The sequence below is a fragment of the Leptinotarsa decemlineata genome, unplaced genomic scaffold (genome assembly GCF_025532065.1).
Source record: "Leptinotarsa decemlineata unplaced genomic scaffold, Ldec_3_MD MMD2_tig00000251_RagTag_RagTag, whole genome shotgun sequence".
NCBI classification, from domain to species: Eukaryota; Metazoa; Arthropoda; class Insecta; order Coleoptera; family Chrysomelidae; genus Leptinotarsa; species Leptinotarsa decemlineata.
In genome coordinates, this window is record NW_027412547.1 from 5,983,892 (window position 1) to 5,997,333 (window position 13,442).

The 13,442-nt window shown below is 33.6% G+C and overlaps 2 protein-coding genes across 4 annotated transcripts in view; one reads left to right on the forward strand and one right to left on the reverse strand.

Moving 5' to 3' along the window:
- eIF3l (eukaryotic translation initiation factor 3 subunit l) lies at positions 1-4,876 on the reverse strand. The gene is made up of 6 exons (XM_074173583.1): positions 4,716-4,876; positions 4,176-4,433; positions 2,554-3,051; positions 1,622-2,092; positions 1,295-1,543; positions 1-185 (listed from the first exon to the last, which is right to left on the reverse strand). The coding sequence occupies exons 1-6, from the start codon at positions 4,755-4,757 to the stop codon at positions 51-53; spliced, it is 1,653 nt and encodes a 550-aa protein (XP_074029684.1). The 5' UTR covers positions 4,758-4,876; the 3' UTR covers positions 1-50.
- Positions 4,483-13,442, forward strand: part of iPLA2-VIA (calcium-independent phospholipase A2 VIA) — a 36,977-nt gene continuing 28,017 nt past the window's right edge. The window contains exons 1-5 of one of the 3 annotated variants that reach the window (XM_023162968.2): positions 4,483-4,605; positions 5,602-5,806; positions 8,205-8,295; positions 8,357-8,659; positions 13,051-13,430. In XM_023162968.2, coding sequence (XP_023018736.2) covers positions 4,533-4,605; positions 5,602-5,806; positions 8,205-8,295; positions 8,357-8,659; positions 13,051-13,430 — 1,052 coding nt within the window. In that variant the 5' untranslated portion in view covers positions 4,483-4,532. Of the gene's footprint in view, positions 4,610-5,354; positions 5,548-5,601; positions 5,807-8,204; positions 8,296-8,356; positions 8,660-13,050; positions 13,431-13,442 lie in introns of those variants that run through there. The other 2 variants (XM_023162969.2, XM_023162970.2) reach the window with 2 other exon arrangements.

Sequence of the window (13,442 nt, forward strand, 5' to 3'; positions counted from 1 at the left end):
TTTTTGGAACTAATTTTATTTAAAAAATTAATTCAATTGATTGTACTGCTTTACAGTTTTAGTTGATGCAGTTTTCTATTGAGATCTTCAAATTTCAAGACCTTTCTAATGAAGAAATCTCCATATCGGTGGGCTACTTTTGTGTCTGCAATGTGAATCATGTCGTTGTCGATATAGAAGTCAAGCTGCAACAAAAAAAAAACAAATAATTGATTGTTACAAACTAGGACATCAACTTATATAACTCAGAGCCTCCACTCTCTTGGGAGCCACCAAAAACAATTGTTTCAAAAGAGTAATTGTTGTATATACTTGAATACATTATGGAATTGGCCGCGGTGGTAGGGCGCCCGACTCACGATCGGAAGGCCGTGGGTTCGATTCCCGCCTCGACCAGATATTGTTCTCAAGAGAATTTATTTGGTTGAAGCTGGGATGATTCTGCAACCCTGTTAGGAAACACACGTTAAAAGGTAAGACCTCGTTAGTCCTTAGCTCGCACAAGTTTCTCAACTTCTGAGAGTTGTCGTTCGTATGGGGGCGACAGCTGTTTAACGAAAAAACAGATTTTAAAACATTGCATCATTTTTGAGGGCAGTGCCCACTAGCATGAGTAAGTAAACAAAAGGAAAATACTCATCAACAGAATAAAAGGTAAGTGTAATATTTGTATGATGATGTGTGTGTGGTTTCCAACAAATTGTTGAAATTGAGTTTGTCAATTTCATTATTACTTTCCCTTCTCACGGCTTGCTTTGGACCATTTGGTTCATCTTCAACTGATGATTAAATATTTTTATTGCAAAACAATATAATATAGTTTTGTTATTAACATATTTCACATTACTTCGAAAATGGGGAAACCCTCTTCCCCCAAAAGGCCGGTCCTAGCTGCCTTTTTGTAGAACTTCTTTGATTGTAGTTCTAAGTTCAACTCATGTTCAAAAGACTCGGAAGACGACACTGTGTTTCTGACCTTCATCTTTTTTAATCAGATTTAGCATTTTCAAGTCAATCATGAATAAAAATTATTTCAACTTGAAAATTATTTCACTATCAATATACTTCTCAATTGTATTTCAGAACAACCCTCTGGTATCTGAAAATCATATTAGGAATTGACACAGAATTTGTGGACTTGAAAGGTCCCATATCTCAAATGGCTTATCAACAGTTATGGGAATTTTAAAAACAGAGATAAATCAACATATTGAAAAAATTTCAAAATCTTGTCAGAAACAAGTTGAAGTAATAACACTCAAGAAAATTTAAATTCCGGCAAAAGTTAACACACCTCTGATCCACTTTGGAATTTTCCTTCCAATCCAGAAGCCCCCTTGGACCAAACTACATTCTTCATTTTGTGTTTGAAACACAACAGGTGAATTATCAAATTCTGCATCTCCTTATCTAAATCTCTCTTTCCGTCGCTCATCCTGTTGTTCTGGGACATAAAAGTTGCCAATTTACTCAACGGTAGGGTTGTGTAGAGCTTCAAGTAACTCCTAATAGTTGGCAATGTTTTTTGTTGAGCCACTTCATCCTGAAAACACACAAGTGTCAATATGATGCTCAATTGTCTACCGACCCATCGCAAAAAATACAATTTTTAATTTCTTACCTTGAACATGGCCACCTGATGTTGAATTGCCTCTTTGGAATAATCTCCTGGTACAGAATCAATTGGTGGAGGATAAGGAGATAAAAATTTGGGACAGGCGTAAACGAAACAATTCTCAAATTCTTGCAGATCACCATATTGCATCTTGTACATCTTTTCATGGTAGCTCTTCTCCCTCAGAGTCTGTTGAATAGACTCATCAATGCATTGAGGATGGAGTACCAAACAGATTGCCAGTAGATGGTACATCTGGTCTGTCTGTTTGTTGATCTGATCGTGTTGGTATGTCTTTGAAGCAAACAGCTGTTTGGTTCGCTGAACATATAACAAAATAGAAGAGAAAGTTCGAATAGCATCAGAGTATCTTCTCATCATCATGTAAGCAAATCCAACGTAATAAGAAGTGGATATTTGGCATGCTGGAATGTGAGCATACTGGGATTTCTTGTGAACCTCGATATTCTCAAGAACCTGAAAAAAATTGTTTATCAAACATTTATTGAAAATTTTCTAAGGGAGATATGGTGGAACATTCATCAAAACGTGTAAAGAAATATATTAAAAAAAAACTTCTTTTATACAGCTTGTCAAATCTAGGAAGAGAATTCTCTCTCTCTCTCTTAGTCTTCTAACGAACGCACATCTAGTGGGCGAGACCATAACGGAATTCAGAAAGCTCTTCCTACATTTGACAGGCTGAACCATCTTCTTCATAAATGAAGTCCTTTCAGTTGAGAACCCTGAAATTTATGCTAATCTTAACAACCTATAGTATAGATATGAAACCATTGTCTGTATTGGAGATATTTGATGTTTTATTATTGCTCTTGAAAGTTATTTGAATAAAACCATGTCTAGACTGAATATTTTTAATTTTTTGTTGATCAGATATGTGAAAGAATTGATTTAATATGTGTCTAATTTATCCTCACCTTTATAGCTTGGTAGTAGTCACCCAACAATGAATGGAGTCTCAGCAACCCCACTAGTGAAAAATATCCCAACATCTTATATAATGAATGGCTACCAAATTCACCAGATACTGAATCAGGATTTCCACCGCTTGCATATACTTCCAGTTGTTGCTTAATATTGCTCTTATCCACAAGAGAATGTAAAACATTCAATACACAAAGCACATTCCATACCTTGTTGTTGGAATTCAGCGTTTCAAGCTCCTGGGGCTTCTTATTTTGTAGACGTGCCCTATATTGAGCGAAGGATTGAAATTGATAGACAAATTCATCAATAAGTTCCCACAGCCACAAGTCTGGTAGTTCTAATGGTACTGGTTCTTCAGCGCTGAGAATGTAGTTGAAGAGATCACAGTAATTGTAAAAAGAGTTGAAACGTTGTTCTAAAGTTGGTCCACCCTGAATTCTCGCATAGATGTGCCGGAAGTAAAGTTCTTTATACAAAATCATGAATACCTTCAACAAAAATATTATTTATTATTCCCAGTAATTTTTCTTTTCTTCTTTTATGAGCAAACCATCTATTAATTTTTAATGGAAATGTTTTGTGTTCAAATTACCATTGATACTAAATAAAAATCAATAATACTTGACCTATAAACATCAATATTATTTATTCATTGAGTTCATTCACAAATCACCAGGCAAAAGGTATATCAAAGAGTCATTTGAGACAGAGTATTGTTATAGATTTAAAAATGGACTATTACAAAAAACAACTGATATCAAAAAGTGAAGAAGTAAGAGAAAAACTAAAAGAAGAGTTCTTTGACAAAGGAAGCAAAATGAAAGAAAAATTGAAAGATGTGTCTGAAATGGGAACTGAAGGTAAGTCGGTGTGTCATCCACCTTATAGCTCACTGGATTAAAAAAATATTTCAGTATACTTATTCATTGTACTCTGATCATGAATTTGAAGTGGAAACTTGGTGCTGTGGTCTACTTTCATAGACAAGGTCACTCACAAATTTAAAATCAAAAGTAGATTATTTCAGGAACTTTCTTCTACTAATAAAAACTCTTTTCATGATCGTATGCTGAGGACCTTGATTCATTCATTTCTAATATTTTCACAAAACATTCTTCAAATATATTCATTAAGATTTTTATTATTTGGTGAAAATATCATGAATAGTCAAAAGACAAGAAATTTTACTCTAGAAAAGCATATGTCTTTATTTATTGCTGCAAATGAGTTCTTTTGAATTCAGCTTTCTTTTCAATGAAACCGTACAAAAACTACAAACAGGGAATCAATTGTGGAAGGCATATAATGTAGGATAAAAAAATAGGTAGCATTCGTCTTATTTTTGTAATCATATGGATTTGACGAAATCACATTCATTTCTAATTGAATTTTGTAACCCAACCAACAGAACTAAGGAAAAACTACCTTGTTGAAGTGATGAAGTAGGTTGCTGGAAAAGATACAATTTTTAAGAAATTCGACGTTTTGTTAGAATGTGATTGTAAAAAGACTGTCATTGAACGAGTTTATAATTAATGTGAGTTCCTGAAATGGTAGAATACCGCTCTACTGCTAATACTGCTTGCTCTGATAGATATATTTCAATACTCACAGGATCACTGTCCACAATGGCAGCTACTTCAGATTCCTCTGGCCATGATCGTTTCTCAAAATATTCCTCAGTCAGTTTTGGCCAACTGATTTCATATAGTGCTTGAAGTTCAAAAACTAAACCCTCGTTTACATTATTACGAAAGTATACCAGAAAATTTTTTACGCTATCAGGTATCTTAAAATGTTGCCTATTGTATTCATCCAAACTGGGATCACCAGTATGTCCTCCGTAGTCATCGTATCCATATTCATAGGTCTGAAATATAAAAATTTTATTGACAAAATCTAGTGGTTCTGATAAGGGAGACCTGTCATTGTGTGCCATTATAATGAAAGTTGTTTGTGAATTCAACAAATGTTCAAGTTTTGGTGTAAATGCGTGTATAAATTCAAGTCATGCAGATATGGGTTTGGTACCAGCAAAACATGTAGGTATGTAAAAAACTATGAATGACTTGAAAGCAACATGTGTTATTAATTTCCTTATACAATATTAGCAAAATGACAATATCATAATTCAGTCGAGTGAATACTTTACTTGTTCATAATCATCCATATTCGGTCCCTCAAAATGTAACATAATGTAAATGTGCTTTCAGATTCACTTCTATTGGATCATACACATAATAACCTTTACATGCAATAACCAAAAATCGGATCTTCTTCTTACACTCGCCGATAATGAAGGAATTTACAAAAAAATGACACAAGTCACAATGACAATTTGACAATTGACAAGATAATGGCCTATATATTCGAGTTGGAAAAGTTTGTTCCAGTGTTGCGTATGTCATCAATATTGTAATAGGTCGTGTCTATTACGTACAATCGGGAAAAACCCGTGATCTGTTATTATTATGTACTTATCATGTTTTATAAAAATCTGTTCAAATTAGCTCTTATTTATGATTTTTCATTACTATATTCAGAATGGCCAAAAAGCATTTGTCATTTTCTGTGAAAAAGTATTCATCTATATAATGAAAGGTTTGTGAACAAATAAACAATTCGTTTTCATTTCGACTACATGAAAAAAAATAAAAAGGCATTTTTGTGTGATAAGATCTCAATTCTCAATAGTCGATATTTTCCCAAAGTTTGATGTTCGAATTATCAAATTCAGATGTCGCCTACTCTGTGGTCCCGTTTCTGAAAACAGAAGAATATGAAAACAATTTTCAAAATAATCTGTGCTCTTGCTGAGTGCTAAAACAAAATTTTATTGTCAAAATCTTTCATCGAAGTAGTTTTGACAGATTATATTTGGGATTCCCAGTACATTTTATCGAATAATTTTTTTAAATTGAAAAAAATTGCGTAAATCAATTCAGAATTTATCCCTTCAAAAATGTTTGTCCCTGGATTAAATGGTGAAAATATTCAACTTTATGATTATAAACTTTTAAAACAATAACTCTTTGTAGTTCTTTTGAGTTTCCTGAACTCAGATCCTCCATCGAATAAAGTGGTAGAAGGAAAACCGCAATCTTATAGTTCCAGAGACATTTACGCCCGTGAAGATGGACTGGTGCTTTACCTTCCGCCACCAAACTTGCAAAAGGGAGCCAAAATGAACTACGAAATAGTATTGCATCGCCCAACAACAGAAACATTAAGTCAAAATTTCAGGTAGAATTTTCAACTGCTATTAATTCTTGATCTTAATTAGAAACATATGCAAAAGTTCTCATGTAGTTGCCTATTTTTTTTGCCTATTTTGTTTTTCAAACAATAGATATAGTTAACCAAAGTTGCAGTCAAATCAACTAAACAGTATTCAGTAGTTTTTAATATCATCAAAAGAGCTAAAGTACATGCTTCTCTTAGAAGTGTTTCTCCGAAAAACACGGCAGCCTCATGAGCTTATTGCATTTCTTCCATTGCTTTCAAGACCCATGCTTCAATATCTTGCTACCTATACTAATGTATGACTCACAATAAGCAGAAATATGTAGTAACATAAAATAAGGTGTATAAGTTATTGTCCATTAAGTATTTATATGCTCACATCTTGTTGTTTTCAGGTATAAAAGTGATTGGTGTAAAAAATATTCTTCAACTCCTCCATACTAGTATTCAAACTATCGATTTTTTTTATTCAGAAAGTGTATAATGCTAGAGTGGTAGTTGAAATGTGGAAGTATAATAGTATTGAATATTTCCATTTTTGTAAATGTATTAAACTACCTGCAACATGTAAATCGAAAGTTTACTTTGAAATAAATAGATTTGAATATGTAGTTGGCATGCATTTTGAAGATCAGAACATTGTCAACCAAATATTTGATTTTTTCACTCGTTCAATTATAAGGTTTAACAGTTCTTTTTTGGCTGTATTTCATCTGAATTTCATTCGCAGTGAGCACCATTCATAAATACAATTTATTGTGAAATTTAGTTAGAATTTTATGTGTTGGAGATGAAAAATAAATGAGGGTATCACAACATTAATCTACTTCTGTCCACACTTTCAAATGCCCTCCCGACATCCAAAATTATTACATCAACTACTTCATTTTCTTCCAAACTTCTTCCCCGAAAAAGAATGTCAAATACATTGGAGTGCTGTTTCAGAACTATGCTTGCTATAAAAACGATTTTATATGGTGAAATATATGATGGAATTGGCCGATACTTGATGAACATTCATAACTAACATTCAAAAAGCACTTTATTGTGAGACTTTCACTAAACAGTTTTACAAAAACTAAACACGTGTTTCGCCATTCAGTGGCTTCTTTGGACGTGTCTGTACTCACGCCCAAAGAAGCCATTGTATGGCGAAACACGTGTTGGGTTTTTGTAAAACTGTTTAGTCAAAATCTCACAATAAAGTGTTTTTGAATGTTAAAAACGATTTTTTTTTGTCTTGTTCGAGCTAAAAAGTTGAAATAAGGAGCCTGATTTGAATGATTTGAATACTTTGATTTTGTATTCCATATTCTTATTTTACTTTTGATGAAATAAAAATAAATTCACAATTTTGCTAATAGTTAGGAAAAGTAGTAATTTTCAATTTTTTATTACTCTACTAACTTGAAATTTAATTATATAGAAACTAAAAATTTATGAATGTTTAGATCAATCAACTTTTAGACAGTATAAAAAATTACATTTCATATAACGGACTGTAAATGTGATTTTAAGGTATATTCTTTAAGTTATCTAAAAAAAGTCATAACTGTATTTACATGTATACAATTAATTCAATAGATATTTTACTTTTACTATTTCCAAATACATATCCACTTTTGGTAAATTTCAAATAAGAATCATTTCTGAGCAACAGAAAAGTTTTTTTATCTATACTTTACTGAAATGTCAAAGTACAACTTTTCTATAAACCACATTTCGAATATTATCCCACTCTTTTATACACAGCTGATTCAAATAAGATGAGAACACTACAGAAACTACAGAATTGCGTAATGAGGATTATTTTGAGATGTGATAGGAGTACTCCGATATCTTTAATGTTGAATACTCTAGAATGGTTATCTAAAGAAAGTAGGCTTACATAGTTAACATTGATATATATTTACAAAATGTCACATAACCTTTCACCTTCATATTTTGACAAATTTGTGATTTATAATGATTGAATAAACCAGTACAATACTAGAATAAGATGTTATTTGTATGTAAATAATCAAACAAAATTGTTCAACACTAAAACACTAATTTTTAAAGGATTTATTAAGTATAACAATCTACCTGAAAATGTAAAGTTCTCTACCAGTCTTATTTAAAAGGATTTTTGTGTATTTTTAATTATTGTATGTAGTCTTTATTAACAAGTATTAGTAGATTTTTTTTCATTATTGTTTTTTTATGTAAATTGATGTTTATTGTTATTATTTTTGTTATATATTAGGATGTACCCCTATTTGAATAATAATAATAATATATAGGAAAGATGTTTCGAAATGGGCCTGCAACAACTGCAGTATTTTTTGAAAATGTTGCAAAAATTACATTATATTCCAGTATGAAAATTCCAACATAAAACTATCTAATTTCATTTCAGCTTATTTCGAACAGATAGTTTGGATGAAGCTGAAGCTAAGTTTGTAACTCTTAAAGACAAGCTACCACTCTTTATAGAAGTATCAAAAGAGGTAATCATGATTTTTCCATTGGTTGTATATCAATCGGTGCCAACATTCACTTCTCTTTTAGATGTGTAACGTCCATGGTTTACAAAAAATCTGCGATGTTCTGTCAGAACATCCTACTTGGACCTTGGCACATCTGGCAGCATATTTTGGCTCATATGACTCGTTTACTGATGCAAGGATCAACTGTTTTCTCAATAGTTCTGATACAGAGACAGGAATGTCTCCTTTGCAAGTGGCAATCACAACACAGAATTTGAAAATGGTGCATATTCTGGTTTCAGCAAACTGTTCTTTGGAGCATCTCGACCATGAGTCTAACTCGGTTTTCCATTATGCTGCAACTACAACCAAAGATATAATTGCTGTAAGTATACAGTACACAGTACAGTACACAGAAAACGAATACTTCTTTGGCTAATATCGCTACGGACATTGGATTATATTGAAAGTTTCGCAGATGCTGATCGTTCGTCCAGCAGCAGGACCTAGCTAAAATCAGTAGAGTGATCACCTACAGATTGATTTCCGAGTATCACTCCTCGTTAATGCAAAACAGATCTAACTAAGACCACAGTGCTGTTTGCTACTCGACTGTTTCAAAATTTAATTTGAAATATTCGTTTTCTTAATGCATCTGTATATCTCCTTGACACAGTCGTCAGTATTATTCAATTTTTATTAGAGTTTTTATGCACTGAAAGCTTCTTCATCGTTTGTGGCTTTATTCATGAGTTCTAACTTACTGATCCAATTTAGTTGTTGAAACAGATCTTGTCTCAGTCTCAGATGTGTACTCCACGCCACTACTATCTTTGTTAGATCTGTACTGCATTGACAAAAAGTAATACTTCGAAGCCAGTCTGTTGGTAATCACTCAATTGATTTCCATAAGTTTCTTACATTAAAATTTATATACTACAGGTAGCCATAATTGAGACTACCTCCAAAAAAATTACTTGAACCTCTACCTAAAGTACCTGTTGAATTATGATTATCTAAAACATATTACCTCATATCTACATCAATACTAATTCTTTCTCGGATTTTAAGAAAACAGGTTCAATAATGGTGATCTATTCAAATCTAGTTGGTCATTTATTAGAATGTTTGAATTTTTAAGTTTACTAATTTCCATTACTTCCAAATGATTCAGTTTCAAACCTTTATTTTCTATTTGCAAAATTTCGAACTCTTCATTAGAGATATGATTTTTTTCTAGAAGATGATTTGAATATGTTGAATTTGTTTTCTTATTTACATAGCTCGTATGATGTTCCTGGATTCGATTCCTAAATGTTCTGCCAGTTTCACCAATATATACCTTAGGACACGTTTCCCCACTTTAATTTATATACTCTTGATTTCTCGAATTTGGATGTATTGTCTTTATTATTTTTAACTAACTTTCCCAACGTATTACTTGTTCTATATGCAATTTTAATATCTCGTTTCCTCAAAAATGAAGCCACGTTTCCTCAAATATGAAGCAACGTTTCCTCAAATATGAAGCCACGTTTCCTCAAATATGAAGCCACTTTTTCCGTTGGTTGTATTTTGGACAACCAACGGAAAAAGTGGCTTCATTTTTGAGGAAACGAGATATTAAAATACCACATGGAACAACGAAAAAAGTGTTCATTTGTGGCTGTTACAAAAATAGAAGAAAGTATGCATATACAACTCGTACGTTACACTTTACAGACAATGTAAAATTCGTCAAGTGAATATAGGGGATTTTTAGTCAGATATTCCTTCAAAATTCGTTTGAAGATACTCATGGTATGCTGCCGAGCTCCAGACAGACAAGCCATGTCTAATAATGAATTCGAACAATGCATAATAAGTAGTTATTGTAGCGGATTGGTTAATAAGTTAACTTTTCTTATAGCAAATACTGTAACTATTTAGTCTATTGCAAATTGTATATACAGTACGATGCAAATGTATGGAATAAATTCGATATTTACAAAATGAGCGTCTTTCGGAAGAAATCCAAAAACAGGTCAACTTTAATTTTTGACTGCCCATCTCATGATATTCATATGAAAGACGTTTCGTCACCGGTGTTGGCGTGATGACGTAATCGACAATTTTTTCAAATGCAAACAGGGGTCATGTGGCACCTCATTCAAAAGGTCTACTAATCATCTATTCAACGGTATAACCATGCCAATATTCATTTATACAAGATGAACCAAAACATGTTATTTATTGAAGTACAATAAAATTATAATAAATGTTCAAATTGATGACCTTCAGCTATGATGCAATGTGAAAGCCGGGCACTGAATTCATTTCTAACGTTTCCGAGAACTTCGGGGGTTATTTGTGCAATCTCCGCTCTGATGCGTTCCTTCAACTCTTCTAAATCATTTGGTCGATTTTGGTAAACTTCACTCTTCAAGTATCCCCATAAAAAAAGTCTAACGGGGTCAAATCCGGAGACCTTGGTGGCCATTCGATCGGCCCTCTTCTTCCTATCCACTTTCCTCGGAAAACAGTATCCAGGTAGGTTCGTACATCAACGGCGTAGTGTTGTGGGGGTGCCCCATCCTGCTGGAACCACAAATCATTTCTATTTGGAAATAGCTGATTCAGTTGTGGCATCAGATAATCTTGAAGAAAGTGTAGATACCGAGCACCAGTTACGCTTTCCTCAAAAAAGTATGGTCCTATTATCTGGTTGTTCAAAATTCCGGCCAAAACATTCACTTTTTGTGGATATTGTGTGCTATGCTCCTCCATCCAATGTGGATTTTCTCTTGCCCAGTATCGATAAGTCTGACGGTTTACGTGACCGTTGAGCATAAAAGTAGCTTCATCTGAAAATATTATATTTTGTATGAAACTCCGATCTCTGTGCGAGCGCTCCATCATGATTTCGCAAAATTCGACTCTTCTGTCAAAGTCATCTTCTAACAGTTCTTGGACCAGCTGAACTTTATACGGATGCCACTTTTCTTTTTTCAACACTCTAACAACAGTCGATTGGTGTAAATTATTATCCAGTGCGACTTGCCTCGTGCTGGTATGGGGGTTTTCTTGGAACGCAAGTACCACATCAAGTTTTTGGACTTTTGAAATTGATTTTCTACCACTTTTAGGGAGATCTTTAACATGGCCCGTTTCTCGAAACTTTTTCTCAATTTTACTTATTGTTGATTGAGAAACGGGTTTTCGGTTGGGGTATTTCGCATTGAATAAATCACGAACTTCTGACTGAGTCCTTACTTTATCTCCACAGCCAATCATAATTAAAATTTCGATTCTTTGGGTTTCTGTTACTTTCATTGCCAGATTATAAGTGATTTAAATATTTTTCTAGAAATAATGTCAACCGCTTCAATGATACTTCACTTCAATGACATTGACTAATCTCAAGTAGAGTGTAGGACTTTTATCACCATTTCTTTTTTCTAATCAACAAAAACAATAGAAGACAGTACGATACTTTACTCTCAGTGGCGGTGCATAGCATTATTTGGTTCAACGAATTACTATTATTTGTAATTCCAGTCTTCTGAATACATAATTTCGGTTGACCCTGTATTAATACATATTGAAACCATTATACCGTTGAATAGACGACTAGTAGACCTTTTGAATGGGGTGCCACATGACCCCTGTTTGCATTTAAAAAAATTGTCGATTACGTCATCACGCCAACACTGGTGACGAAACGTCTTTCATATGAATATCATGAGATGGGCCGTCAAAAATTAAAGTTGACCTGTTTTTGGATTTCTTCCGAAAGACGCTCCTTTTGTGAATATCGAATTTATTCCATACATTTGCATCGTACTGTATATGTATGTTCCATAGTAGCCTGACATCTACATCTACACCCAGAAATTTAGTGTGCAGCATGTCTAGATCGTTTTCTACATTGTAGGATATTCTGGATTCGAAAATAAGACTTGTGTTTTTTTTTTCATTGAGTATGAGCTTGTTCGTCAAGAACCAGGTTTTTGCTTGTTCCATAAGTTCCCCAAGGATTGTAGCCGGACATTCCCCTTTATTGATACTGATGCCAAATGTGGTGTCATCAGCATACATAATTGTCCCAATATATGAAAAATCGTTAATATAAATAATAAAGATAAGGGGGCCCAATATTGATCTCTGAGGAACTCCTTTATTTATTGACTGAGGAGTGCTTCTCTGATTTTCAATACAAACTACTTGAAATCGATTGGACAAGTAAGATTTGATTAGTTTGAGTGCCACTCCTCTTATTCCGTAGTACTCCATTTTCCTCAGTAGTACGTCATGATCAACACAATCAAAAGCTGCATTTAGGTCTGTGAAGATTCCCAAAAATTTCTCGTTTCTTTCAAAACTGGTTTTTATGGCACGAGTTGATGACTTGATAGCATCCAAAGTGGACATATTTTTTATAAAACCATACTGCTGAGAACTCAGGATTCAGTTCTTATCGAAGTAATTAACTAGTTGATCATAAATAATGGTTTCAAATATTTTGAAAAGCAAGGCAAGATTGATATTTGTCTGAAGTTTTGAGGTAGTTCTGGTGATCCTTTTTTATAGATTGAGGAGATTATTGCCAACTTGAACATTTAGAGAGGTAGTAATGATATTTTCAAGAACGTCCAACAATAAATGACCACACTTTTTAACAACATAGACACTTATTCCATATATATCCTCAGTCTTCTTGTTTTTCAATGTCTGTATCACAGCTAGAATATCATAGTTTTTGTATTCATTGAATTTGTCATTTCAAAATTTTCTTAGATTTTAGCTCAAGGTTCCGCGCCAAGGTGCCTGAATGGTCGCAACAAAAATGGACACACGCCACTCCACATGTCCTGTCTAGCTGATAAGCCTGATTGCGTCAAGGCTCTTCTACTTGCCGGCGCAGATGTCAACATAACTGCAACCAAAGGCGAGAACCACGACGAAAGATATGATTCCATTGATCCAGGCTATGTTGGAAACTTTCTCCAAAACAATCCAAATACGCTTTACTTGAAAGACATAAAGAACGGGGGTACCCCTTTGCACTGGGCCAATTCCAGACAGGTTATTGAAGCACTCATCGACGTCAATTGTCACATAAATGCTTTGAATTTTGAAAAAAAAACTGCCTTACATGTTATGGTGGAGAGAAACAGGTTTGTACTATG

What these genes read in the sequence shown, in the direction of transcription:
- eIF3l (XM_074173583.1), bottom strand. Translation starts at nt 4,757, where the DNA reads ATGTTACATTTTGAGGGACCGAATATGGATGATTATGAACAA. An exon ending in ATCAGGTGGCCATGTTCAAG is followed by an intron (nt 1,544 to 1,621) that starts GTAAGAAATTAA and finishes GTGTGTTTTCAG; the next exon opens with GATGAAGTGGCTCAACAAAA. An exon ending in AATTCCAAAGTGGATCAGAG is followed by an intron (nt 186 to 1,294) that starts GTGTGTTAACTT and finishes TTTTTGTTGCAG; the next exon opens with CTTGACTTCTATATCGACAA.